Source organism: Tachyglossus aculeatus, chromosome 23 (genome assembly GCF_015852505.1).
Source record: "Tachyglossus aculeatus isolate mTacAcu1 chromosome 23, mTacAcu1.pri, whole genome shotgun sequence".
In the NCBI taxonomy this organism is placed as follows: domain Eukaryota; kingdom Metazoa; phylum Chordata; class Mammalia; order Monotremata; family Tachyglossidae; genus Tachyglossus; species Tachyglossus aculeatus.
In genome coordinates, this window is record NC_052088.1 from 1,842,996 (window position 1) to 1,870,338 (window position 27,343).

General features: G+C 44.1%; 1 protein-coding gene across 2 annotated transcripts in view; it reads left to right on the plus strand.

Annotated features, from left to right (window-relative positions):
• The window catches only part of PCNX1 (pecanex 1), a 205,640-nt gene that overhangs the window by 112,572 nt on the left and 65,725 nt on the right, over positions 1-27,343 (plus strand). Inside the window, exons 7-13 of one of the 2 annotated variants that reach the window (XM_038765984.1) lie at positions 10,820-10,910; positions 12,996-13,053; positions 15,060-15,262; positions 17,472-17,625; positions 18,486-18,518; positions 20,734-20,905; positions 24,432-24,542. In XM_038765984.1, the coding sequence (XP_038621912.1) occupies positions 10,820-10,910; positions 12,996-13,053; positions 15,060-15,262; positions 17,472-17,625; positions 18,486-18,518; positions 20,734-20,905; positions 24,432-24,542 (822 nt within the window). Of the gene's footprint in view, positions 1-10,819; positions 10,911-12,995; positions 13,054-15,044; positions 15,263-17,471; positions 17,626-18,485; positions 18,519-20,733; positions 20,906-24,431; positions 24,543-27,343 lie in introns of both variants that reach the window. The other variant, XM_038765983.1, reaches the window with a different exon arrangement.

Below are 27,343 nucleotides of genomic sequence, written 5' to 3' on the forward strand. Positions count from 1 at the left end.
ACAGGGGTCTTTTCCCTAGAATTTTCTTGCAGGTGACTTTTTTTTTTTTTAAAGAAAAGCAGTGTGGCATAGTGCACGGAGACTGGGCCTGGGAGTCAGAGGACCTGGCCTCTAATTGTGCCACTGCCACATGTCTGCTGTGTGACTTTGGGCAAGTTACTTCACTTCTCTGGGCCTCAGTTACCTCACCTGTAAAATGGGGATTCAGTACCTGTTCTCCTTGGTCCTTAGATTGTGAGCCCTGTGTAAGACAGGGACTGAGGCCGACCTGATTATCTTGTCTCTTCCCCAGGTCTTAAAACAATCAGTCAATCAATTATATTCATTGAGTACTTGCTGTGTGCAGAGCACTGTACTAACTGCTTGAGAGAGGACAATACAATAGAGTTGGTAGACAAATTCGATACCCACAAGAAAGAGTGCTTGATAAGTGTTTAAAAGTTACTTTATCATCATCATTATTATGTTGAGTTCTTTGACCTATTTACCAGTAAAAGATTGGGACCTTATGATTCCTTTCTCCATGGGCAGCCTTTCTTTTATCCTGGTAACTGATTTAGATGTCCTGGCCTCAGGAAAAGGCTTGGATGCCACTCTGAAGAGTCAGGAGACAGCTAGTCAATTCTCTTCTTGCTCATTAATCCTGGACAATCAGTTCTAGGAATTAGGGTTCCTTATGCATCTACCAAATAGGTTTTGCATTAGCTAGCCAATACTAGTACCCACAAGAACAAATTTGTGGGTACTAACAACTATGTAGTGTTGAAAGTTTTTTTTTTTTAATTATTATCATTTGCAATGGTCTTTCACCTAGCAACAAACCCATGGTATTTATTGAGTGCTTACTGTGTGCTCATTAATAATTTCAGGACAGTTAAATCCTGAAATTGTCAGGTGGTGAAAGTTAAAGGACAGGAGGTAGTCTATTCTTTTCATAATACTGAAGAACGGGTAAAATTCACTATTTACCGTGATGGGGGGGGGGTAGGGGGGGTGTCTCTTTCTTCCGCTCAGGTTTTTGTCTTAAGTTGTTTACAGAGCTGGAAATGGTGACTTTAGCAGTTGAACAAAGCTACGTACTTTTTTTTCTCTCTGGAAAAATGGTAGAACTCAGTTGGGTGTCTTTTGGTAAAGGCCATTAGTGGATTTCTCCTTGGCATAGCTTGTCTTAATGTATTTTGACTTTCGAGTCCTACTTTCTTGACAGTCGGATAATTAATGTTGGCTCTTCAAGGATCAAAATTGTATATATTGAAGAGTGTCTGTGTTTCATGCCCTGTTTTGCAAAGCAATGGAATCACAGCTTTCCTGCTGGCTGAAAACTTTGTTTTCATCAGATATACTTGGTTGCAAATATTTTAATGGCTTTTTTATATTTGAGAAATTCATTTAAAAGAGCAAATATGTGTCATTGTAAAGACACATAAAATGTGGCTGTTCTGTGGATAGGTGTGTCTATATACAGTTGTCCATCGTATTTGAAGAAGAATGATAATAATTACAGTTCTTAAGCGCGTACTATGTGCCAAGCATAGTTCTAATCTCTGGGATAGCTACGAGTTAATCAGGGTGGACACAGTCCCTGTCCCACATGGGGCTTACACTCTTAATCCCCATTTCACAGATGAGCTGATTGATGCCCAGGGAAATTAAGTCACTTGCCTAAGGTCATACAACATATAGGTGGCAAAGCCAGAATTAGAACCAGGTCCTTCTGACTTCCAGGCCCATGGTCTAGCCACTAAGCCATGCTGCTTCTCTGATGGTGAATGCACACAAGGGTGGCTGAAAAACTCTTTCCAGGCCACAGAGTGCCTACAAAACATAGTGTATCCTAATAGAAAGAGCATGTGCCCAGGAGCCAGAGGATCTGGGTTCTAAACCGACTTTGACAGACGCTTGCTGCGTGACCTTGGGCAAGTCACTTTACTTCTCAGGATCTCAGCTCTCCTGTTCTTCCTCCTACTTAAACCATAAGCCCCAAGAGGGACAGGGACTGTGTCCAGCCTAATTCACTTTTCTCTTAGAACAGCACTTAAAATAGTGTTTTGACACATACAAGTCTATTAGCTCTAGACTGAAAGGTCCTTATGGGCAGGGAACATATCTGCTAATTGTTGTATTCTCCCAAGAGCTGAGTACAGTGCTCTGCACATAAATACTGTTGATTGATAGTAAGTATTTAGTGAATACCAAAAAAAATAAGAAAAAAGACTGTCTCATGTGGTACTGCGTTTAATGATTTGCCTCATTTTTCTTCTGCTCTGAAGCTTTTGCTCAGAAAGAACCACCATCTCCACTCTTAAGCCCTATTTTATGGTATTTCCATTCTCAGCCATGGATTACTAGTTTTCAGCTGGAGAGCTTCATTTTCTCAGACTGTTTTACCGGGTCCTTAGAACATTTTCTCTTCCCTCCTTGCTTTTGGTTTGGGTAGCAGTTGTTTGGAGATCCTGCCATCTCTCATTTTGCTTGTGTATCCAATCCACTGTGGCCGTGTTAAAGGTGTGCTCTGCTCTGCTGTCAGACAATCGCTCATATTTATTGAGTACTTACTGTGTACAGGGCACTGTACTGAGTGCTTGGGAGAGTGCAGTATAACAATACACTAAACACATTCCCTGCCCACAGTGAGCTTACAGTCTACAAGAGGAGACAGACGTTAATATTAAATCAGGAGACTGACTTCTGGAACTTGATTTTCTGCGATCTAGGTGTTCTTGGGGTTTTTTATGGTATTTGTTAAGCACTTACTATGTACCAGCCACTATATTAAGCCCTGGGGTGTATACAAGCAAATTGGGTTGGACACAGTCCCTGTCCCACATGGTGCTCACAGTCTTAATCCCCATTTTACAGATAAGGTAACTGAGGGCCAGAGGAGTGAAGTGACTTGCCCAAGGTCACCCAGCAGAGAAGTGGCAGAGCCGGGATGAGAACCCATCACCTTCTGATGCCCAGGCTCGTGCTCTACCCACTAGGCCACACTGCTTCTCCATTCCCATGTTGCCGTTTGATATCTCGTATGAGCGACAGCTTTATGTGGGTTCCAAGTCTCAGCTGTCGAGAAAGGTTGGACTGCCCTATGGCTCTGAAGATTTTAATTTGCTCAGAAATCAGATACCATATTTCCTCGCCACTCAGTTTGACGGTCTCTCTGCACTTATCTTGCGGATCAAATATCTTCAGAAGAAAGCGGGTCAGGTCTTATCTGTGCCCTGATCTCGTCTGTCTCACCACCAATCTGTTTCTCACGTCATTCCCCTTGCATGGAAAATCCTCCCACTCCATATTTACCAGACCACCACTCTCCACTCTCTCGCCCTTCAGTGGCTCCCTCTCCCTTCAGCGGTGTCTGTGGATCTGTGACCTTTGGGCATTTGATATTCACCCCACCCTCAACCCCATGGCCTTTGCATACATATCTTTAAATTATCTCTTATAAATTACTTCTCTTAATGTCTGCCTCCCCCTCTAGGTTGTAAACTCATTATAGGCAGGCAATGCATCTGCTAAATGCTTTGCACGTAGTAAGAACTTGATAAATACCATTGAATGGAGTGGCATTTCATCTGATTTTATACCGGATTTTTGTTTTTCAGTTAGTCTGTCCTATAAGAGCCTTTTCCATGTGGGAAAGGAACTCTGTCCAACCAGTTTATCTTATATCTACCTCAGCACAGTGCTTGTTATAAAATAAGTGACATGCCTGTCCACTTGTTTTGTTTTCTTTTGTGGTCTGTCTCCCCGCTTCTAGACTGTGAGCCCGTTGGGTAGGGATTGTCTCTGTTGCCAAATTGTACTTTCCAAGCGCTTAGTACAGTGCTATGCACACAGTAAGCACACAGTAAATACGATTGAATGAATGAATGAATGAAACACTTATCAAGTTCCATTATAATTACTAATAAGTCCAGTACAGATATGGCACTGGACTCCTTTATGGCCCATTTTTTAAAAAAATTAATTATTCAACCTCCTCCAGCTTTGGTCCTGACATTAATTTTGTGACCTGAAAGTTGTTCTGAGACCTAGGGAGGGGCAGCAGGAGCATTGCCTAGTGGATAGAGACCAGGCCTGGAAGTCAGTAGGTAATGGGTTCTAATCCTGCCTCCGCCACTTTCATTCATTCATTCATTCATTCAGTCAGTCATATTTATTGAGCGCTTACTGTGTGCAGAGCACTGTACTAAGCGCTTGGGAAGTACAAGTTGGCAACATATAGAGACGGTCCCTAACCAACAGTGGGCTCACAGTCTAGAAGGGGGAGACAGACAACAAAACAAAACATGTGGACAGGTGTCAAGTCATCACAATAAATAGAAATAAAGCTAGATGCACATCATTAACAAAATAAATAGAATAGTAAATATGTACAAGTAAAATAAAAAGAGTAATAAATCTGTACAAACATATATACAGGTGCTGGGAGGAGGGGAGGGAGGTAGGGCGGGGAGGATGGGGAGGAGGAGAGGAAAAGGGGGCTCAGTCTGGGAAGGCCTCCTGGAGGAGGTGAGCTCTCGGGCTTTGAAGGGAGGAAGAGAGCACACTTGTCTGCTGTGTGACCTTGGGGAAGTCACTTCACTTCTCTGGGCCTCAGTTACCTCACCTCATCCAGGGTGGCCCTGGATGGACTTCCACAAAATTGGCTGGTGACATTGTTATAAATCTAACAATGTTATATTTGTTATATATTAAAATATATGTACATATAATAATAACAATACTAATAATGACAGTATTTGTTTAGCGCTTACTATGTGCCAAGCACAGTTCTAAGCACTGTGGTAGATGCAGAGTAATCAGGTTGCCCCTTGTGGGGCTCACAGTCTTAATCCCCATTTTACAGATGAGTTAATTGAGGCACAGAGAAGGTAAGTGACTTGCCCAAAGTCACACAGCTGACAAAAGGTTGTCGGAATTAGAACCCACAACTTCTGACTCCCAAGCCCATGGTTTTTTTTACTAAGCCACACTGCTTCATGTAATATATGTCATATGTATATATATATTTAATGGTGATCTTTCAGGCACTGTAGTAAGCAACCAATCAATCAATTGTATTTATTGAGCGCTGTGTGCAGAGCACTGTACTAAGCGCTTGGGAAGTACAAGTTGGCAACATATAGAGACAGTCCCTACCCAACAGTGGGCTCACAGTCTAAAAGTTCCATTAAAGTCATTAAAGTCCCATTATGTTTCTTTATAGTACACCACAGTCAAACACCCTGAGGGCAAGTAGAGCTATGGAATATGAAGCCATTTACTGGCAAATCAGGGCAAGATTTTATAATCTGCCTACTAAGATTCATTTGGTTTCCCTTTACTGGGGTTCTGGCAATCAGTTGTCTTAGGCACTGATCCAGGCAGATTCACCTCTTAAAAAAACCTGGCTCTTTAGTGGGGTAGCACTGGGGTAGATACAAATTAATCAGGTTGGACACAGACCATGTCCCACATGGGGCTCACAGTCTTCATCTCCATTTTACAGTTGAGGTAACTGAGACCCAGTGAAGTGAAGCGACTCACTAAAGATCACCCAGCAGACAAGTTGCGGAGTTGTAATTAGAACCCAGGTCATTCGGACTCCCAGGCCTGGGCTGTAGGCCTCGCTACTTCTTCATATTATGCCACGTGTCCGACGTCATGCACCGGTTGTTACAAAGTTTCTTGAAGCAGTGTGGCCTCGTGGATACAACATAGGCTTGCGAGTAAGAAGGACTTGAGTTCTAATCATGATGAGTGTCTGTTGCTGTGTGACCTTGGGAAGCCAGTTAACTTCTTTGGGACTCACTTCTCTCACCCGAAATGGGGATTAAGACAGTGAGCCCCATGTGGGACATGGACTGTGTCCAACCTGATTAGCTTCTATCTACCCCAGTACTTGGTACAGTGCCTGGAATATAGTAAGCACTTAACAAAAACATAAAAAAAATTCAGTGTGTAGTGCCTCTGAAGGCCACCAATGACCATCCTCTCTCTCCACCCCTTTCATTCATTCATTCATTCATTCACTCAATCATATTTATTGAGCGCTTACTGTGTGCAGAGCACAGTACTAAGCGCTTGGGAAGTACAAATTGGTAACATATAGAGATGGTCCTACCCAATAGTGGGCTCACAGTCTAGAAGGGGGAGACAGACAACAAAACAACACATATTAACACAATAAAATAAATAGAATAGTAAATATGTACAAGTAAAATAGAGTAATAAATCTGTACAGACATATGTACAGGTGCTTTGGGGAGGGGAAGAAGGTAGGGCTGGGGGGATGGGGAGGCGGAGGAGGGGGAGAGGAAGGAGGGGGTTCAGTCTGGGAAGGCCTCCTGGAGGAGGTGAGTTCTCAGTAGGGCTTTGAAGGGAGGAAGAGAGCTAGCTTGGTGGATGTGCGGAGGGAGGACATTCCAGGCCAGGGGGAGGACGTGGGCCGGGGGTAGACGGCGGGACAGGCGAGAACAAGGCACAGTGAGGAGGTTAGTGGCCGAGGAGCGGAGGGTGTGGGCTGGGCTGTAGAAGGAAAGAAGGGAGGTGAGGTAGGAGGTGGCGAGGTGATGGAGAGCCTTGAAGCCGAGAGTGAGGAGTTTTTGCCTGATGCATAGGTTGATTGGTAGCCACTGGAGATTTTTGAGGAGGAGAGTAACATGCCCAGAGCTTTTCTGCACAAAGATGATCCGGGCAGCAGCGTGAAGTATAGATTGAAGTGGGGAGAGACAGGAGGATGGGAGATCAGAGAGGAGGCTAAGGCAGTAATCCAGTCGGGGTAGGATGAGAGATTGAACCAGCAGGGTAGCGGTTTGGATGGAGAGGAAAGGGTGGATCTTGGCGATGTTGCGGAGGTGAGACCGGCAGGTTTTGGTGACGGATCGGATGTGAGGGGTGAACGAGAGAGCGGAGTCAAGGATGACACCAAGGTTGCGGGCTTGTGAGACGGGAAGGATGGTAGTGCCGTCAACAGTGATGGGAAAGTCAGAGAGAGGGCAGGGTTTGGGAGGGAAGATAAGGAGTTCAGTCTTGGACATATTGAGTTTTAGATGGCGGGCAGACATCCAGATGGAGATGTCTTGAAGGCAGGAGGAGATGTGAGCCTGAAAGGAGGGAGAGAGAGCAGGGATAGAGATGTAGATTTGGGTGTCATCAGTGTAGAGGTGATAGTTGAAGCCGTGGGAGCGAATGAGTTCACCAAGGGAGTGAGTGTAGATAGAGAACAGAAGGGGACCAAGAACTGACCCTTGAGGAACCCCTACAGTAAGGGGAAGGGAGGGGGAGGAGGAGCCCGCAAAAGAGACTGAGAATGAACTGCCGGAGAGATGAGGAGAACCAGGAGAGGACGGAGTCTGTGAAGCCAAGGTTGGATAGTGTGTTGAGGAGAAGGGGGTGGTCCACAGTGTCGAAGGCAGCTGAGTGGTCGAAGAGGAATAGGATAGAGTAGGAGCCATTGGATTTGGCAAGTAGGAGGTCATTTGTGACCTTTGAGAGGGCAGTTTCGGTGGAATGTAGGGGACGGAAGCCAGTTTGGAGGGGGTCGAGGAGAGAGTTGGCGTTGAGGAAGTAGAGGCAGCGGGTGTAGATGACTCGTTCAAGGGGTTTGGAAAGGAATGGTAGGAGGAAGATAGGGCAGTAACTAGAAGCGGAGGTGGGGTCAAGAGAGGGTCCTAAATATTTTTATTTTCATTTTATTTTTAAAATGAATATTTTATTTTTATTAATTTTATTTTTTGGGGTCCTAAATATAATCGGGGATTTGAGCTTTCCACACTAATCCATGCCCTAAAAATCTCTTGGGGTATGCACAGGGGCCCAATGATACATTTTGATCAAGGGAGCAAAAAGGGGCACAGATTTTATTCATTCAGTCCTTCAGTTATATTTATTGAGCACTTACTGAGTGCAAAGCACTGTATTAAGCACCTGGGAGAATACAGTAGAACAACAAACACATTCCCGCCCACAACGAGCTCACAGTTGAGTGAGATGAGGACTGGAAGGGGAAAAGCTTGAAGCCCCGTGGCCTAGTGGATAGAACCCAGACCTGGGAATCAGAGTATCTGCGTTCTAATCTCACCTATTGTGTGACCTTGGGCATATCACTTAACTTCTCTCCGTTTCCTCATCTTCTCCTCTTGACTGTAAGTTCATCGTGGGCAGGGAGTGTGTCCGTTTCTTGTTGTACTGCACTCTCTTAGTACAGTGCTGTGCACACAGCACTTAGTACAGTGCTATGCACACAGTAAGCGCTCAATAAATATGATTGATTGACTAAAATGGGGTTACAATCCCTGTCCTCTGTCCTACTTAGACTGTGAGCCCTATGTGGAACAGGGACTGTGTCCAACCTGATAAGCTTGTATCTACCTCAGTGCTTAGTACAATGCCTGGCACATAGTAAGTGCTTAACAAATGCCATCATTATTATTATATCTGCATACAGTAAGCTCTTATTAAATACCACTGATTGATTGAGGTTCAGAGGCTATCCTGAGAAAGAATTGTACTCTACCAAGCGCTTAAGTACAGTGCTCTGCACACAGTAAACTCTTAAGAAATACTATTGGTCGATTGATTGATTTTGATTATTCAAAAATTAAGCAGATCAAAGAGGCACTCCTTTGGATCTTTTTCAGTCCTGATTGGAAACCCCTATAAGAGATTGGGTATGAAAGAGTCTGGAAATCCAGCTCAAAAAACTGGGAGGGTAGTATAATAGTAATTGGGGTATCTGTTCAGGACTTACTCAGTGCCAGGCACTGTACTAAGCGCTGGGGTGGTTACAAGCAAAAGGGGCTGGACACAGTCCCTGTCCCACTTGGGGCTCACCGTCACAGTCCCCATTTTCCAGATGAGGGGACTGAGGTCCAAAGAAATGAAGTGACCTGCCTAAGGTCACACAGCAGAGAAGCGTAGTTGTCCTTCTCCTCAGGCTTGGGGAATGAGTACCCATGGCCGCAAAGTTCTGTGGTCGGCTGACCAGCTGACCAGGACTCTTTTCAGCACCACTCTTCCCATCCAGCAAAATCACTTAGGATAGCTAATGAAGCAAAGCCACCTCTAGATTTATCTGGGCAACATGGATATTAAAAATGTGGAGCACAACATATTAAACTGCAGAGATAATCGCAAAAGATTGGTTTGCATGGTGTAGATTTGATCTACAAATGAGTATTTTCTCCCAACTCATCCTTTTCCCCAGAATTACAAATATTAAAACTGCCTATACATTGCTTATGTATTCATATTTTTGTGTCCATCCATCTGTAAGCTGTAGATTTGATCTACTAATTGATATTTTCCCCCAACTAAGCCTTTTCACACAGTTAGAAATACTAAAACTGCCTTTAAGTTACTTATAATAATAATAATTATAATTATGGTATTTGTTAAGCGCTTACCGTGTTCCAGTTACTGTACTAAGCGTTGGGGTGGATATTAGCAAGTGAGATTGGTCACAATCACTGTCCCATGTGGGGCTCACAGTGTCAATCCCCATTTTCCAGATGGAGTAACTGAGGCATAGAGAAAGGAAGTGACTTGCCCAAGGTCACATAGCAAACAAGTGGCGGCGCTGAGATTAGAACCCGTGTCCTTCTGACTCCCAGGTCCACGCTCTATCCACTACCCCATCTAGTGTTTGTTTCTCCCTCTAGACTCTAAGCTCGTTATGGGCAGGAAACATGTCTGTTAATTCTATTGTAATGTAATAATAATAATAATAATAATAATAATGACATTTATTAAGCGCTTACTATGTGCAAAGCACTGTTCTAAGCGCTGGGGGGGATACAAGGTCATGAGGTTGTCCCACGTGGGGCTCACAGTCATCATCCCCATTTTACAGATGAGGGAACTGAGGACTAGAGAAGTGAAGTGACTTGCCCAAAGTCACACAGCTGACAAGTGGCGGAGCCGGGCTTTGAACCCATGACCTCTGACTCCAAAGCCCGGGCTCTTTTCCACTGAGCCACGCTGCTTCTCAAGTACTCTCCCAAGTGCTTAGTACAGTGCTCTTCACACAGTAAGCACTCAGTAAATACGATTGAAGGATCCATTGTTACCATTAATGGATTTTTCTTAAAACTATCACGTCCTGTCCTACCCCATGAAATTGAGTAGCTGAACGTTTATAAAGTGCCAATGGAAGTTTAATATAAATTGGTACCCTTTTAAGAACGTGGAATATACTGGATATTTGATCCTGTTTAGTATTCTTGTAATCAATTTGATTCTCAGAGCTTCTGTGTGTAAAAAAAATTTCATTAGCCCTGTTAAATAGCTGGTCATGGAGGTGACATCAGGAATATTGATTCAGCTAGTAGCTTCATTCTTCCCTGGGTACTTTGGGGTTACATAGAATGAAAGTGTCATGAACACAAAAGCTACTGACATTTTTAGTTGATTCCATTTCTGATCCATAGGGTTAATTGGTGTGTGAATTCACACTTCTTAAAAAATGAAGAATTGCATTGTTTGTCCAACTTGAGTAGTAGGGGAGGGTGCACTGGTTATTTTCTGTAGGAGACAGGTAAATTGTCAGTATTGATTGGCAAGGCTGGCAAAGTAAGCTGATACCAGTTCACAACCTTGACACTAGTTTTTACACACAGAACTCACCCTCCACTAATTTTGTGTATTCGCACTATGCGTTAGTCAGGTTTAAGTACCTCTAAGAAGATTCTGTCTAGAAATGAGTAACAGTGGCTATAAAATGTTTAAGTTAAAATCTCATCCTGTTGTACCGAATTGCCTTGAATTTTGGTGCTCATTGAGGAGAAACTGCAAGTGTTCTAATGACGTGTTTTCTTGACTTTTTTTTCTCTGCTAGGTAAGTTCTCTTCTACACTCTACGAGACAGGTGGCTATGACATGTCACTTGTGAACTTTGAACCCGCTGCAAGAAGAGCATCCAACATCTGGTGTGTGAAATGTCCAATTAGAATACATGATTTTTTTTTTGTTTTTAGAAATTTGTCACCTCACTACCTACCCCGAGAGTTCCGAATCGTTGAATTGACAGTTTCTCTCCTTGTCCTTTCAGTGTCTCATTTCATGCCCTCTTGGAATTTGAGGCAGGTGGTAACAAATACCCAGATAATCAGACCTATCTTTCATTTTTCTATTAACACACTTTGACTATAAATGGTAGGAGATAAGAAAAATAGGTGGGATGGGGTTTGGGAGGTTAATGAAGGGGTCAGTAACGATATCCAATATTTTCAATGTAATATACTAATGTAATAAAGTACTCACATCATAAGCGCTTAGCTCAGTGCTCTGCACATGGTAGGTGCTCGATAAATGCCATTGATTGAAGTAGATCCAAAATCTAGTGTAATGTTATCAAGTTGGCTTGAGTGCCATTTTTAGTTCTGTTTCATTTGCTTTCTAGAATTGAGGGCTTTATTAGTAGAATCTTGGATCCAGGTCAGTTTCCTTTGAATGTCTGACTTTTAGAAAAAAAAAATGAGGAGAATAACCTAGTTTTTCCTTGGCTTCAGAATGAAATGCAAAAAGTAGGATGAAATGTGGTGAAAAGTTCTGAAAGGGTAATACCATCCAAGTAAAGTCTCATTTCTCTCCCCCAGGCTATTATTACTTGCTGGCATTTGCACAGTTATAGAAAATCAAGATGAAATATTGGCATTTTCTGGAATTTCAGTTGGGGGGTTAAAAGTTTTCCAGTTCTTTCTTCCTAGAAATGAACTGCCAGCCAAGTAATTCATATATCTCCAAGAGTTCTTATTGCTGCACTTTAATAATCTGTAGATTTATAAAACCTACCTAAAAGAGAACCCCTTGCTCGAAAAACTCTTAGGAACCAGTGAAATAAGGTATTTCGGCCTCCTTAAATATCTCATAGGTGGATTGCAGTTGGCCTGGTTTATTGAATGCTTTGTTCTGAACAGGGTCTCAGAAATTAAACATGACAAAGAAAGCAGATTGAAGTGCTCTCTCTTCTTTCCCCCCATTTCCAAGAGCTGATCCATTTGACCAAGGTTTTTCTTAAGTATTGTCCTACTTCTAGACTCCAAGTTATAAAAGACCACCAGCAGAGGAGAAGATAGTGCAAAGTCGAAGGGAAATGATCATTTGCATGCTTCTACTCAGCAAGATACCCAGATACTTCTGTTCCGTGCTCCACTTATGATGTACCTCCGTGAACCTGGAGTCGGAACAATATGTAGTACCTAAAAATGCCTTAGTCTCCATTGACTTTCCAAGAATCTGCCAAGTGGTCTTAGTATATTTACATCTCTGGCTGGTGGTTAGTGGGTATAATTGCTAAGCCCTCTGTCGAAGTCTGCATCTTGGACAAGATCAGAGAGAGTTTGGAGGATGGTAACTGATTTTTTTTTTTTATTGGTATTCCTTAACAATTTCTATGTGCCAGGCACTGTACTAATCACCGGGGTAGATACAAGGTAATTGGATTGGAAATAGTGCCTCTCCCACATGGGGCCCACAGTCTTAATCCCCATTTTCTAGATAAGAAAACTGAGGCACCAAGAAGTTAAGCGACATAACCAAGGTCACACAGCAGACTTGTGGCGGAGCTGGGATTAGAACCCACGTCCTTTACCTTGACTGTGAGCCCCATGTAGGACCTGATTTTTTTGTATCTACCGTAGTAGATTACTAAGTACAGTGCTTGGCACACAGTGAGTGCTTAACAAAAGTTAGTAGTAGTATAAGTGCTTAACAGATGTCATTATTATGATTATCATTATGATTATCATTATTGTTAGTAGTAGTACTTGTAGTATCTTTGAGAAGGAGGAGAAGTACCTTGCACCGAGAAACGTATCTTAATATTTAAAATGTCAACCTGGGTTGAAATGTGGAAACTTGACATTGATAGAGAGTTGACAAGAAGATTACCACGTCAAACGTTGGATTTACCCATGGCAGAGTGAATCATGATATTGTCTGTTTCTCAGAGGATTGTTGATTGTCAAATTAAACAGTTTGCTAGAGTCTAAAGTCTTTCCCCTTGGTTACAGTGACACGGACTCACATATATCCAGTTCTACCTCAGTTCGATTTTATCCCCAAGATCTGGTAGGTTTCCATGTGATACGCAGAAGAGTTGGTTTGCTTCTGAGGTATTTATCTGGCTCAAGTTGAACTTGTGGAATAACAAAGCCATTTTTGTTCCAAATCGGGTGGAAATAACCATTATTTTTAATACTCTGAAGTCTCAAGTCAGTTGGTCATTTCTGTCATTGTCTATCCAAGGTAGAGAGGGGCTAGGCAGCAGGAAGCACAAGGAGTCCAAGGGACTGGGAACACGAATCAATCAATGGTATTTATTGAGAGCTTACTGTGTGCCGAGCACTGTATTAAGCTCTTGGGAGAGGACAATTCAGCAGAGGAGGCAGACACATTCCCTGGCTCAGTGGAAAGAGCCTGGGCTTTGGAGTTAGAGGTCATGGGTTCAAATCCCGGCTCCGCCACTTAGCTGTGTGACTTTGGGCAAGTCACTTAACTTCTCTGTGCCTCAGTTCCCTCATCTGTAAAATGGGGATTAAGACTGTGAGCCCCCCATGGGACAACCTGATCACCTTGTTACCTCCCCAGTGCTTAGAACAGTGCTTTGCACATAGTAAGCGCTTAATAAATACCACCAGTATTATTATTATTATTCTCTACCTGCAATAATAATGAGGATGGTATTTGTTAAGCGCTTACTATGTGCCGAGTAGTGTTCCGGTGAACTTACAGTCTAGAGGGGGAGACAGACAATGATTCAAATAAATAATTTATCATTTAAAGATATGCATATGAGTGTTGTGGGATGGAAGGGGGGCAAATAAAAAATGTCCAAAGGTCACAGAGTCCAAGTGGAAATTCATTTCTTTCAGATGACTTTTTATAGGGGTGGGTAGATGGGTTGGAAGATTCATGGGTGGTCTTCCTTTTTGGGGAGCTTCCTGTAGAAGGTGCCAATATCCACATGCCCTTAATACACTGACAGAAGGTCAGTTTTACACTAGAAAAGCAGAATTCTTTTCCATTAACTCGGAGTTCTGGGAAAGTGGGTGACGCACAGGTAGATTGGCTGTGATGAGATCCTTTCACTGTGCTCAGCTAGGGTTAGATTTGAAAGTGTAATGTTGCTTTACTTTGTTTTTCTGTAGGATTTTTTTTAACCTATTTAGTTTTCGGACCAGAAGAACAAAAACAGGGAAAAAATGGTCATAGATGCCAAGTGGTTCACACATAGTAAGCGAATAAATGAATACCACGATCATTGTCCTCTAGACTTTCAGCTCATTATGGGCAGGGAATATATCTATCAGCTCAGTTGTACTCTCCCAAGCACTTAGTACAGCGCTCTGCATACAGTAGGCCCTCAATAAACATCACTGATGCCGGTACGAAGCATGGTGCCAAATTGTACTTTCCAAGCACTTAGTACAGTGCTCTGCACACAGTAAGTGCTCAATAGATATGATTGAATGAATGAATGAATGAATCATTAAAGGAGTTGGCCAGCTCTGAGTCCAGATGGTCATTGTTCATTAGATCTAAAATCTATCCTGATTGTCCTGGAGTCCTCTAGGCCCTACGCTCATTGCGGGCAGGGAATGTATCGACTATCTCTCTTCCGTTGTCCCCTCCCGAGCGCTTAGCAGCCACCTCAGCAGCCACCTCTGCACGTAACAAGTATTCAATAAATACCATTGATTGGTTGATTGAATGGACAACCACTGTCTAGATATCTAGATTTGAAATAGTCTCGCCCTCTGGATCGTGCTCCTGGGGATTTGGGAGGCAAAGCGAATGCCACTTCCTTGTTCCAAATCCTCAGTTGAGACTTTAGTTTCACCGGCTTTATCACCACATCTTTTCCCCAGAGTTGCTACTACCTGGTTGTAGTGTCCATTTCGGATGGCGCCTCCATCTCCCCTTACCTGCAGAGTTGCTAGCGAGCAGGGACCCACCCGGAGGGTGGCAGCTGATAACAAAATGCATATCGTCGGTCGGGTCAGTCGATCGTGTTGGCCAGAAAAACGCCCCCTCGGCTGCGCATCCTGACATTTCCGTAGCTGTCTCTCCCGCAGATCCGATTGAACAGAATGCTGACCATGGACACGGATCTGTTGGAGCAGCAAGACATAGATCTAAGCCCCGACCTCCAGGATCACACGCAACCACAAGACGCTGCCGCCCAGAAGATAAAACACTACTATCGCTTCTGGATTCTTCCCCAGATCTGGATAGGCATTAACTTCGATCGACTCACCCTTTTGGCTTTGTTTGATAGGTGAGATAGCGAATGGGTTTCTTTTAAGCAATCAGCTTTAGCTGATTGCAGGAAGGGAGCGTGTCTGTTCATATGCTACCAGACGCTTAGTACAGTACTGCGCACACAGTAATGCTCAAGAAATGCCATAGTTTCAAGCAATGTATTTGTTTCTTGATTATTTAAAAGTGCTCAGTAAATATGATCGTGTGAATGAATAGAAAAAAAAAAATTAAAGGTATCTAGCAGGCTACCTGTAGAGATTTTGAAGCCCAGGAAATAGGCTACTAATCCAGTTACCCTGTGTTAAGGCAGTTCAAGTAGTATTTTCTCTTTTTGAAATGGATAAAAATTTAAACAAGTTTATTGTACTCTTCCAAGCATTTAGTACAGTGCTCGGCACACTATACTCACTCAATAAATACCATTGTTTAAAGCTGTGTATTTCATTTTGTGATTGTTTAAAAGTGCTCAGTAAGTACGATTGAGTTGATGAATTTTTAAAAAATAGAGGTATCTAGTAGGCTACCTGTAGAGATATTTAAGTCCTGGAAAGGGGCTATTAATTCAGTTATCCTGTGTTAAGATAGTTCGAGTAGCATTTTCTCTCTTTTTGAAGTGGATAAATGTTTAGACAAGTTATTTGTCTTCCTAAACAGGGTCTTACAAAGGGCAAAATGGTCCATGAAAGCAATTTTTGAGGCAAGTTATAGTGAACCTGGCATAAGCATGGGAAACTGTCAAATACTTTGCCTTTTATGTTTTCTAATCCCAGAACTACTCATATTTTAGGGATTTTCCACATGGATACAGTCCTGACACCTTATTTCTTTTCCCACATCTTCCCTGGAGCAGGGTTTGAGAAATGACCCCACTTACTGGTGATTGATTAAATAAAAATTGGCAAGAGTTCCTAGTGGCCTAGTGGAAAGCACACATGCCTGGGATTCAGAGGACCTGGGTTCTAGTCCCAGTTCTGCCATTTGCCTGCCTTGGACAAGTCACTTTTTTTTTTAATGGTATTTGTTAAGTGCTTAATGTGTACCTGGCACTGTGATATGCATGTGGTAGATACAAGATCATCAGCTTTGTCACTGTCCATGTCCTACCTGAGGATGATGTTGATATTTCTTATGATGATGGTATTTCTTAAGCACTTTACTCTGTGCCATACACTGTATCAAGCGCTGGGGTAGATACAAGTTATGCAGATTGGACACAGTCCCTGTCCCACAGTCTTAATCCCCATTTTACAGATGAGGTAAGTGAGGCCCAGAGAAGTGAAGCGACTCACCCAAAGTCACACAGCAGATAAGTGGTGGGGCCTGGATTTAGAACCCAGATTCTTTTGCTTCTGGTAAAAGTAAAAACACTTTCCTCGAATCTCTTAAGTATTTGGGGAAGCAGCTTCACCTAGTGGCTAGAATACATGTCTTGAGAGTCAGAGGGCCTGTGTTCTAATCCTTACTCCGTCACTTCCTGCTGTGTGATCTTGGGCAGTTTTACATAACTCCTCTGTGCCTCAGTTCCCTCCTCTACAATATGGGAATTTGGTACTGTTTCTCCTCTTACTTAGACTCTGAGCCCCATGTGTAGGACCTGATTATCTTGTATATATCCCAGGGCTTAGTAAAGTGCTGGGCATATAGTAAGCAGTGTGGCCTAGTGGATAGAGCACAGGCCTGGGAGTCAGAAGGACTGGGATTTTAATCCCAGCTCCGCCACTTGTCCACTATGCGACCTTGGGCAAGTCACTTGACTTCTCTGTGCTTCGGTTACCTACTCTGGAAAAGGGGAATTAAGGTTGTGAGCCCCATGTGAGGCAGCGATTGTGTCCACTCTTATTATCTTTTATCTACCCCACCGCATAGTACAGTGTCTGCCCACACACAAAGCACTTCACAAATACCAAAAAAAAAGTGCTTAACAAATGACACAATTTTGTGATTATTTGCTAGAGAGTCTTTAGTTCAGTGACCCTTAATCCTTTATGTCAAATCGTATTTTATCACTTAAGGAGTGAAGGGGAATTGTACTGGCTATCTGACTCATCGTGTTGACATAAATACTATTAGCCGTTCTCTCTTTGAATGTGAAAGGACCATCCTCGGCCTCTCAGACTCACCCTTGAAATGATACCTTCCCACTGCATATTCGGCACTTTCGTGCAGGGCCTTCCTTTGCCCTGATTTGGTGCTTACATATACACCTGTTTTTTCTCTTTCTGCAGGAATCGCGAGATCCTTGAAAATGTGTTAGCTGTCATCTTAGCTATCCTGGTGGCATTCCTGGGATCGATCCTACTCATCCAAGGCTTCTTCAGGGATATCTGGGTCTTTCAGTTCTGCCTAGTGATCGCCAGTTGTCAGTACTCGCTACTCAAGGTATTTATTCATTCACTTGTATTTCTTGAGCCCGTACTGTGTGCAAAGCACTGTATTAAGTGCTTGGGAGAGAAACACTATTAACAGTAAATGGACACATTTTCTGCCCACGACGAGCTTACAGACTAGAGGGGAGACAGACATTAATGACCATTATAAGAGCCGTGGGGCTGGGAGGTGGGATGAATAAAGGGAGCGAGTCAGGGTGATGCAGACGATCCCTAATTTCTAATTAGCTCGTTTCACCCCTTCTCCATATTTTAATGTAGTTTTTTTTTATGGTATTTGTTAAGTACTTACTGTGTGCCAGGCACTGTACTGAGTGCTGGGGTAGATGCAAGGTCAGACACAGTCCCTGTCCCTCATGGGGCTCACAGTCTTAGTCCCCATTTTTCAGACAAGGTCCCTGAGGGTCAGAGAAGTGAAGTGACTAGCCCTAGGTCACAAGGCAGGCAAGCGGCAAATCCGGGGAATCGTTCTGGCTCTCAGGCCCGTGCTCTGTCCACTAGGCCCTGCTGCCTCTCTAGTTGATTATTTGGAGTCAGGAACAAAACAGTTGTACATTGCATGGTAGAGGCAATCTTTCTGAAGTGCAGTATTTTGCCATGAGTTATGCCCTCCCCAGAAATGGGTATGAAACTGAATCGAAGCAGTGTGGCCTAGGAGATACAGGGTGGGCCTGGAAGCCAGAGGACCTGGGTTCTAATTCCGACTCCACCACTTGCCTGCTGTGCCTCAGTTACCTCAACACCTGTTCTCCCTCCTCCTTAGACAGTGAGCCCCACGTGGGGCAGGGACTGTATCCAACCTGATTAAGTCCATTTTGTGTCTAACTCATCCTGTCTCTCTTTCACTTTCAGAGTGTCCAACCAGATTCTTCTTCTCCTCGACACGTAAGTCACTGAGGTCTACCTGAAAAACCAGAGCGTATATGGAGGCCAAATAAATAAATCAATGGCATTTATTGAGCGCTTACTATGAGCAGAGCATACCATACGACAGAGATACAATACGACAGAATTAGCAGACATGTTACTGTGCTAAGCAGTGTGCTTCTGTGCTGACCCTGTCGCATCAGTTCTGAAAATACTATCTCTGGGCCCCACTGGAGAAGCAGCATGTCTTAGTGGACAGAACCCAGGCCTGGGAGTCAGAAGGACCTGAGTTCTAATCCCGGCTCCGCCACTTGTCTGCTGTGTGACCTTGGGCAAGTCATTTCTCTTTTCTGGGGTTCAGTGACCTCATCTGTAAAATGGGAATTAAGATTGTGAACCCCACATGGGACAGGGACTGTGTCCAACGTGATTTACGTGTATCGTCCCCAGTGTTTAGTATGGTGCCTGGCACATAGTAGGCGCTTAACAAATGCCATCATCATAACCATTCAGCTATCAGTCAGTCAATCAATGGTATTTATTGAGTGCTTACTGTGAGCAAAGCACTGTACTAATCCCTTGGAAAAATCCCTGCCCAGAATTTCTCTAGACTGTTAAGCTCATTGTGGGTAGGGAATGTGTCAGTTCATTGTTGTATTGTACTCTCCCAAGCGATTGGTACAGTGCTCCACACAGAGGTAGCGCTCAGTAAATATGATTGAATGAATGGATGAATGAATCAGCTACAAAATCAGAAAGTCAGTAGCCAAAAGGGAAAGGTGAGAGGAAGGGAGGGACATCCTCTTCTAAGCCTCTACCCTCTCCTCTCCCCACACCCCCAGCTAGTCAGACACTGACTAGTTGCCATCGGGGTTACTTCCATCCCTAGACACGGGTTCGAGGGATGGATGGGTTGGAAAGTCGAGGGAGGGCTGAGAGAGAGAGGAATGGCTGACAGAGAGTTTCCTCTGCTTCGACTGAAGGCAGGAGAGAGAGAGAGAGAGAGAGCCGTGAAGAGAGCAAGAGGGGGGCTGAGAGAGGGGGGCCGGAGACATAGGGGGTGAGAGAGAAAGGATGACAGACCAGAGAGAGAGGGGGGCCAGAAGGAGAGACGGAGACAGACCAGAGAGAGACAGGGAGGTAAGAGGCAGAGGGAGGGCAGAGAGAAGGGGAGAGAGACAGAGAGAGAAAGAGAGACAGAGAAAGGACAAGCAGCCTAAAACCACTGCCTCTTCCACACCCATCCCCTGTCCCCGAGATACAGGGCCAGCTCAGAGACCCCAGCTTGCAAGTTGCCAAGTGGGAAGCGAGCAGGAAGGTCGGGAAAGGAAGAAACTTACTGACCCTGTAAACTTTTTGTGGGCAGGGAATGTGTCTGCTTATTGTTACATTGTACAATTCCAAGTATAATACACAGTAAGTGTACACGGTATACTTTGCATACAGTAAGTGCTCAATAAATATGATGAATGAATGAATGATCCTAACCTGCTTTAGCAGTTTGCACATGCATTGTTCCAGATTTTAAATATTATGGTGTCTCATAACCAGGGGAATTTTTAACCTGCAAAATGTGAATAATTATTTCTGTAATCTCATGGTAACCCAAGGTAGCGGGAAAGAACAGGAATAACTTCAATCTTCAAAAAAGAACATGTAACCAAGAATTTAAACATTCCACCTCCCCTACTTTCTTTACCCAACCTGAGACAACTTGAAAGATAAACTAATTTATGCCCTTCTCCATTCTCTCGTCTTGCCAAATTATCAAGGAATTTATCAAAAGCTAAGGCAAGGAGGGAGGAAAAGAGCAATCTCAATTGTAGTAATGAAGTGAAGATAAATGAGAATGCATCTATAAGGACTTTAAACTCTTGAGGAAGAAAAGTATTGCACAAATCCCCAATGAGCAGCCTTGCCTAGTGGGATAGAGCCCGGGCCCGGGAGTCAGAAGGACCTGGGTTCTAATCCTGACTCCTCCATTTGTCTGCTGTGTGATCTTGGACAAGTCACTTCACTTCTCTGGGCCTCGATTGCCTCATCTGGAAAATGGGGATTAAGAGTGTGAGCGCCATGAGGGATATGGACTGAGTCCAGCCCGATTATCTTATATCTACCCCAGTGGTTGTACGGTGTGCAACATTTAGTAAGGGCTTAACAGATGCCGTAAAACAAAGTTTAAAGAGTCATAAGCGTTTTTCTGTAACAAAACTCCTGTATTCTCATTTTTCAGGGTCATAACCGCATCATTGCCTATAGTAGACCAGCTTATTTCTGTTTGTGTTGTGGTCTCATTTGGCTCTTGGATTATGGTAGCCAAAATCTTCCTACAACCAAGTTCAAGTTTTATGGAATGGTTTTCAGCAAACCCTTGCTGCTGATTTCAGCCAGGGATTTGGTGATAGGTAAGTCCCGCTTTACTCTGATACATAGGTTAAAGAATGAAGAGTCAAAGGACTGCCAGCCGGGTTATTAAAAATGGTTTCATAAATCTTTCTTGTTGGTTCTTCTGCTGTGGTACTTGTTAGTGGAGAAGAGTTCTTAGAAGTAAGAGTAACTCAGAGAAGTGGAGTGACTTAGGGGTTAAAGCACAGACCTGGAAGTCCAAAGGACCTGGGTTCTAATCCCCATTCTGCCACTTGTCTGTTGCTGTGACCTTGGACAAGTCACTTCACTTCTCTGGGCCTCAGTTACCTCACCTGTAAAATGGGGATTAAGACTGTGAACCTATGGTGGACTTTGACCTGATTAGCTTGTATCTACCCCGGGATTTAGCACAATGCCTGGCATGTAGTAAGCACTTGATAAATACCCCCCCACCACCTCCCCCCATCAAACTCCCCCCCCACCACCAAATTCAGCCCAACTTAGTGATGAGAGCTCAGGCCTGGAAGTCAGAAGGCCCTGACTACTTTGCCACTTGTCTGCTGTGTGACCTAGGGCAAGACACTTAATTTCTCTGTGCCTCAGTTACCTTACCTGTAAAATGGTGATTAAAATTGTGAGCCCCATGTGGGGCAGGGACTGTGTCCAACCTGATTAGCCTGTGTCTACCCCAGTGCTTCAAATAGTGCCTGGCACATAGTAGGCACATAACAACTTCCTTAAAAACAAAACAAAAAAAACTTCTCCATGGAAAAGGTTGGGCTTCTTCTATTTTCCTCCTTAATCTCTCAGTAGTACAGTGTTCTGCCCACAAGAGGGATTCAGTTAATACTGTTAATTGATTGGTGGAAATTTTAAATCTGTCTCATTTGATTTTTCGTTTAGTTAATGTCTTAAAAATGCTCGTGGAAGGGTCACCTTGATAGATACCTGCCTGAAATTCCTATTTCTAGAGAGTGCCTAAAACAGAATTCTTTTAAGCGAGTTTAGTGGCCAGTAAAAGCTGAGAAGTGCGGCCTAGTGGATAGAGCACAGGCCGGGGAGTCAGAAGGACCTTTGTTCTAATCCTGGTTCTGCCACTTGCCCACTGTGTGACCTTGGGCAAGTCACTTCAGTTCCTTTTCTGTAAAGTGGGGATGAAGCATTTGAGCCCCATTTGGGACAGGGACCATGGCCAACCTAATTGTCTTGTACCTACCCCAGAGCTTAGTATAGGGCTGGGCACATAGTAAGTGCTTAAACAAATGGCATGAAAAAAAATCTCAATCTTTTCCACCTTGACATAGAAGTTTAGACTTAGTGGAGACTGCAGTTCATTTTCTGTCATAGCTATGAATTAGGGTCCCTGCTGTAACTAGAAAAAACTTGTATTTTGGGGTGTCAGGCATCCACAGAAACAGGGGTGTCACCAGTGACAGCAGAGCAGAGCAGTAGGGGAAGTGGAAGAGGCAGCTCCCAAGCACTTAGTACAGTGCTGTGCACATAGTAAGTGCTCAGTAAACACGATTGATTGAATAAATGAATGATAGGAAGATGCAGAAGCAGTGTGGCCTAGTAGATAGAGCTCGGGCCTGGGATTCAGAAGGACCTGTGTTCTAATCTGCCACTTGTCTAATGTGCGATCTTGAGCTAGTCACTTCTCTGGTCCTCACCTGTGCATCCCAGTATCCAGTCTGATTAGCTTGGATCTACCCCTGTGCTTAGTACAGTACCTGGCACATAGTAAGCACTCAACAAATACCGTTAAAAAAAAAAGTGGAGAGGTGCAAAAGGAACCACTGTAGCTTGTTAATGCTGCTCCTCTGCTTTCTCCACTAGTGGCTAGAGACTGGGCCAGGAAGTCAGAAGGACCTGGGTTCCAATTCTAGCTCAGCCACTTGTCTGCTGTGTGACCTTGGACAAATCACCTAACTTCTCTGGGCCTCAGTGACCTCATCTGTAAAATGGGGATTTAACCCTTCTCCTTCCTACTTAGATGGTGAGCCCCATTTGGAATAATAATAATTGTAATAATTCTGGTATTTGTTAAGTGCTTACTGGGTGCCAAGCACTGTACTAAGTGCAGGGATGACACAAGCAAATCAGGTTGGACACAGTCCCCTTCCCACATGGGGCTCAAAGTCTCAATCCCCATTTTACAGATGAGGAAACTGAGGCACAGTGAAGGAAGTGACTTGCCCAAGGTCACACAGCAGACAAGTGGCAGGGTGGGGATTAGAACCCAGGTCCTTCTAACTCCCAGGTCCATGCTCTAGCCACCACGCCACGCTGCTTCCTTTGGAACAGAGACTGTGTCTGACCTCATCATCTTGTAGCTACCCCAGGGCTTAATACAGTCCTATTCATTCATACAGTCATTCATTCAGTGGTATTTATTGAGTGCTGTGTGCAGAGTACTGCTCTAGGCATTTGGAGAGGACAGTATAACAATAAACAGACACATTCCCTGCCCACAACAAGCTCATAGTAAGTGCTTAACAAATGCCATTATAAAAAATCAATCAGTGGTATTTGAGCATTTATTAGGTGCAGAGCACTGTTCTAAGTGCTTGGGAGAGTATAATACAACAGACTTAGTGGACGGCTTCCCTGCCCATAATGAGCTTACATTATATACATGTCAGGTACATGTTAATTCTCTTTTCATATTAATTTCCTGTTAACATCTGTCTCCCCTTCTAGGCTGTGAGCTTGTTACGGGTAGGGACCGTATCAGGGACCATATCTGTTGTATCATTCTCCCAAGCACTTAGTTCAGTGCTCTGCACATAGTAAGCACTCTATAAATAACTTCCTTCTATTAGCAAATGGTAAATCATGTCTCATTTACTGTATCAGAATTCTGGGTGGAAGATCCCAGCTTGTTTCTGTATTTTTTTTATGGTATTTGTTAAGCGCCTACTATGTGCCAAGCATTGTACTAAGCACAGGGGTAGTCCAAGCTAATCATGTTGGACAGTCCCTGTCCCCCATGGAGCTCGTAGTCTTAATCCCCATTTTCCAGATGAGGGAACTGAGGCCTAGAGAAGGGAAAGAACTTGCCCAAAGTCACCCAGCAGACAAGTGGCAGAGCTGGGATTAGAACCCAGGTCCTCTGACTCCCAGGCCCGGGCTCTATCATTCATTCATTCATTCAGTCGTATTTATTGAGCGCTTACTGTGTGCAGAGCACTGTACCAAGTGTTTGGAAAGTACAATTTGGCAACAGATAGAGACAATCCCTACCCAACAATGGGCTCACAGTGGCCACTGTGTTTCCAAGGTTTGTTTGGGGTGGGGGGATGGAGAGGTGACTTTCCTCAGAGGTATCGCTGATTTTCCCACCTTTCTACCTCCTCACACATCCCTAGCCACCTCCCTGATCCATACAAGCTGTATTCAGCAGGGTTTCTTTCCCTGAATTCAGTAGCCTACAAAGTGGAGACCCATCTTGGCCTTCCCGTGACCAGTGTACTCTACCATCTCCAGAAACGCCGACAGGTGGAGTGACATCTGGTTCCTTTTAGCCGTTCAATTTCATGTATTTTTCATTCTCTTTCCTTGCAGTGTTTACACTGTGCTTCCCCATAGTGTTTTTCATTGGCCTCCTGCCTCAGGTGAACACATTTGTCATGTACCTCTGCGAACAAGTGGATATTCATGTCTTTGGCGGCAATGGTGAGTACGCTTTTACTTACCGAGAAAGGTTTCCAACTTTGGAGTGCTGAGCAACCTTTGAACTGCATCGACAATCTTAATTTTCATCTGGAAAGGAAACAGCAGGGATCTGTTTAATTCAGGGTAGTTGAAACTATGAGCGGGGACGTAGTTCTCCTAGAAAAGGTTCTCATATAAGGGATAAAAGATCGTTGATATCCATGAGAGCTGCAGTAATTATAATTGTTATTATGGTACTTGTAAAGTGCTTACTGGGTGTCAAGCAGTGTTCTAAGCGCTGGTCTTCTGGAGATGGTTCTTAGAGGAGGGATAAAATGGTGTTTTATTATAGTGTTGCCATGACGATCCAAAGATTTTTGGGGGTGGGGGGAAGGGAGCGAGGTGCTGGCATCCAGGAAGATCTTGATCTCACCTCCAACCTCTTGCCCACATTCTGTCTCTAGTCTGTCATGCCCTTCCTCTTCCGAACTGGCAGATGTTCGTTCTCCCCACCTTGTTGAAGGGAAATCTCCTCCAAGAGGCCTTCCCTGACTAAGCCCTCCTTTCCTCTTCTCCCTGTCCCTTCTGCATCGCCTTGACTTCATCGCTTCATTCTCCCCCACCCACCTGCCCCACGGCACTAATGTGCATATCCATAATTTATTCATTAATAGTAATGTCAGTGTCCCCCTCTAGACTGTAAACTCACTGTGGGCAGGGAACATGACTGCCAAGTCAGTTGTTTTTTACTCACCCAAGTGCTTAGTACAGGGCTCTGCACACAGTAAGTGCTCTATAAATAGCAGTCTTTGAGGCAATGGCTTTGACAGCATCTGTTGGCCACCCATGTGGTCGTTGTCCTGGCAACCTGTATCATTCATTCAAACATATTTATTGAGCGTTTATGGTGTGCAAAGCACTGTACTAATTGCTCCGGAAAGTACAGTGCAACACTGAACAGGCACATTCCCCACCCACAATGAGCTTCCCTCTGAGAAGCAGCATGGCCTAATGGTCAGAGCACGGTCCTGGGGGGTCAGAGGACCTGGGTTCTAATCTTGGAACTACCACTTGTCTGTTGGGTGACCTTGGACTTGACTTCTCTGGCCCTCAGGTCCCTCATCTGTGAAACGGAGATCCGATGCCTGTTCTCCTTCCTGCTTAGACTGGTGCCCCATGTGGAACCTGATTATCTTGTGTCTACCCCAGCGCTTAGTACAGCTCTTGGCACCTAATAAACCCTTTACGAATACCACAATTATTATGATTATTATCATTTCCTGAGGTGCCCTTGCCCCTCGTGCAGAAGCACAGGCAGAAATGGGATGGGGCTAGGACATTAGAGAAGCAGCGTGAGCTTGTGAGTCAGAGGGACCTGAGTTTTAATCCCAGCTTCTCTACTTGTGCTGTGGGACCCTGGTCAAATCTCTTCCCTTCTCTGGACCTCAGTTTCCTCTTCTGGCAAATGGGAGATGAAGAGAGTGAGCCCCATATGGGACGGGCTGTGTCCAAACTGATGAGCTTATATCTACCCCAGCGCTTAATACAGTGCCTGGCGCATAATAAATGCTTAACAGATACCATAAAAGCAAAAGGTATTTGCCATCCACTCAGGGCTCTCGAGTGGGGACTACAGGATTGAGTAGCTCTGAAGTGACAGAAGTGGACCGGAAACAGATGTAGAAGTGGCCATTGATATCTGCTTCATGGTCAAGGTCCACAGAGCAGTCCGCAGTGGCTGAATCTTGCACTGCAGAAGGAATTCCCAAAATTGCCAGCACGGGAAAACCAATTCTGTGCACGGAAGACTGTCCATCACAGTCACCGTTTTGATTCTTGTAGATTGGGACTAGTAGAATATAATAGGAATGGGAAGCAGGGTGACTTAGTGAAATGAGCATAGGTCTGGGAGTCAGGGGATCTGGGTTAACAATAATAATAATAATTGTGGCATTTATTAAGTACTTACTCTGCACCAGGTACTGTACTAAGCACTGGGGTAGATACAAGTTAATCAGGTCGGACTCAGTCCCTGTCCCACATGGGGCTTACCATATTAATCCCCATTTTACAGATGAGGGAACAAAGGCCCAGAGAAGTAAAGTGACTTGCCTAAGATCACACAGCAGGCAGGTGTCAGAACCAGGATTAGAACCCAGGTTCTTCTGACCTCCAGGCCTGTGCTCTATCCACTAGGCCACTGCTAATCCTGGCTCAGCCACTTGTCTGCTGGGTGACCTTGGGCAAGTCACTTCACTTCTCTGTACCTCAGTTCCCTCATCTGTCAAATGGGCTATTAAGATTGTGAGCCCCATGTGGGACATGGACTGTGTCCAACCCAATTAGCTTGAACATACCGCAGCCTGGCACATAGTAAACACTTAAAAAATACCATGGAAATAATAAAAAAATTAATTGATTGTAGGGCTTAAGTAAGGTGTCGAAGAGAGTGAGCTAATGGCAGGGCACAGTGAATGGGTTAGGTTGAGATTAATATTATTATTATTACTATGTTATTTGTTAAGTGCTTACTATGTGCCAAGCACTGTTCTAAGCTCTGGGGTAGATGCAAAGTAATCAGGTTGGGCGCAGTCCCTAACCCAAACGGGGGTCACAGTCATGATCCCCATTTTACAGATAGGTACCTGAAACACAGAGAAGTGAAGTGACTTGCTCTGTGAAGGTCACACAACACACAACTTGTGAGCCAGAACTAGAACCCAGAACTTTCTGACTCCCAGATCTGTGCTCTAGCCACTACACTGTGTTGCGTGGATGAGTTGAAGAGAGAGAAATGATGGAGTTCGTTTTTGGTCAGAGGG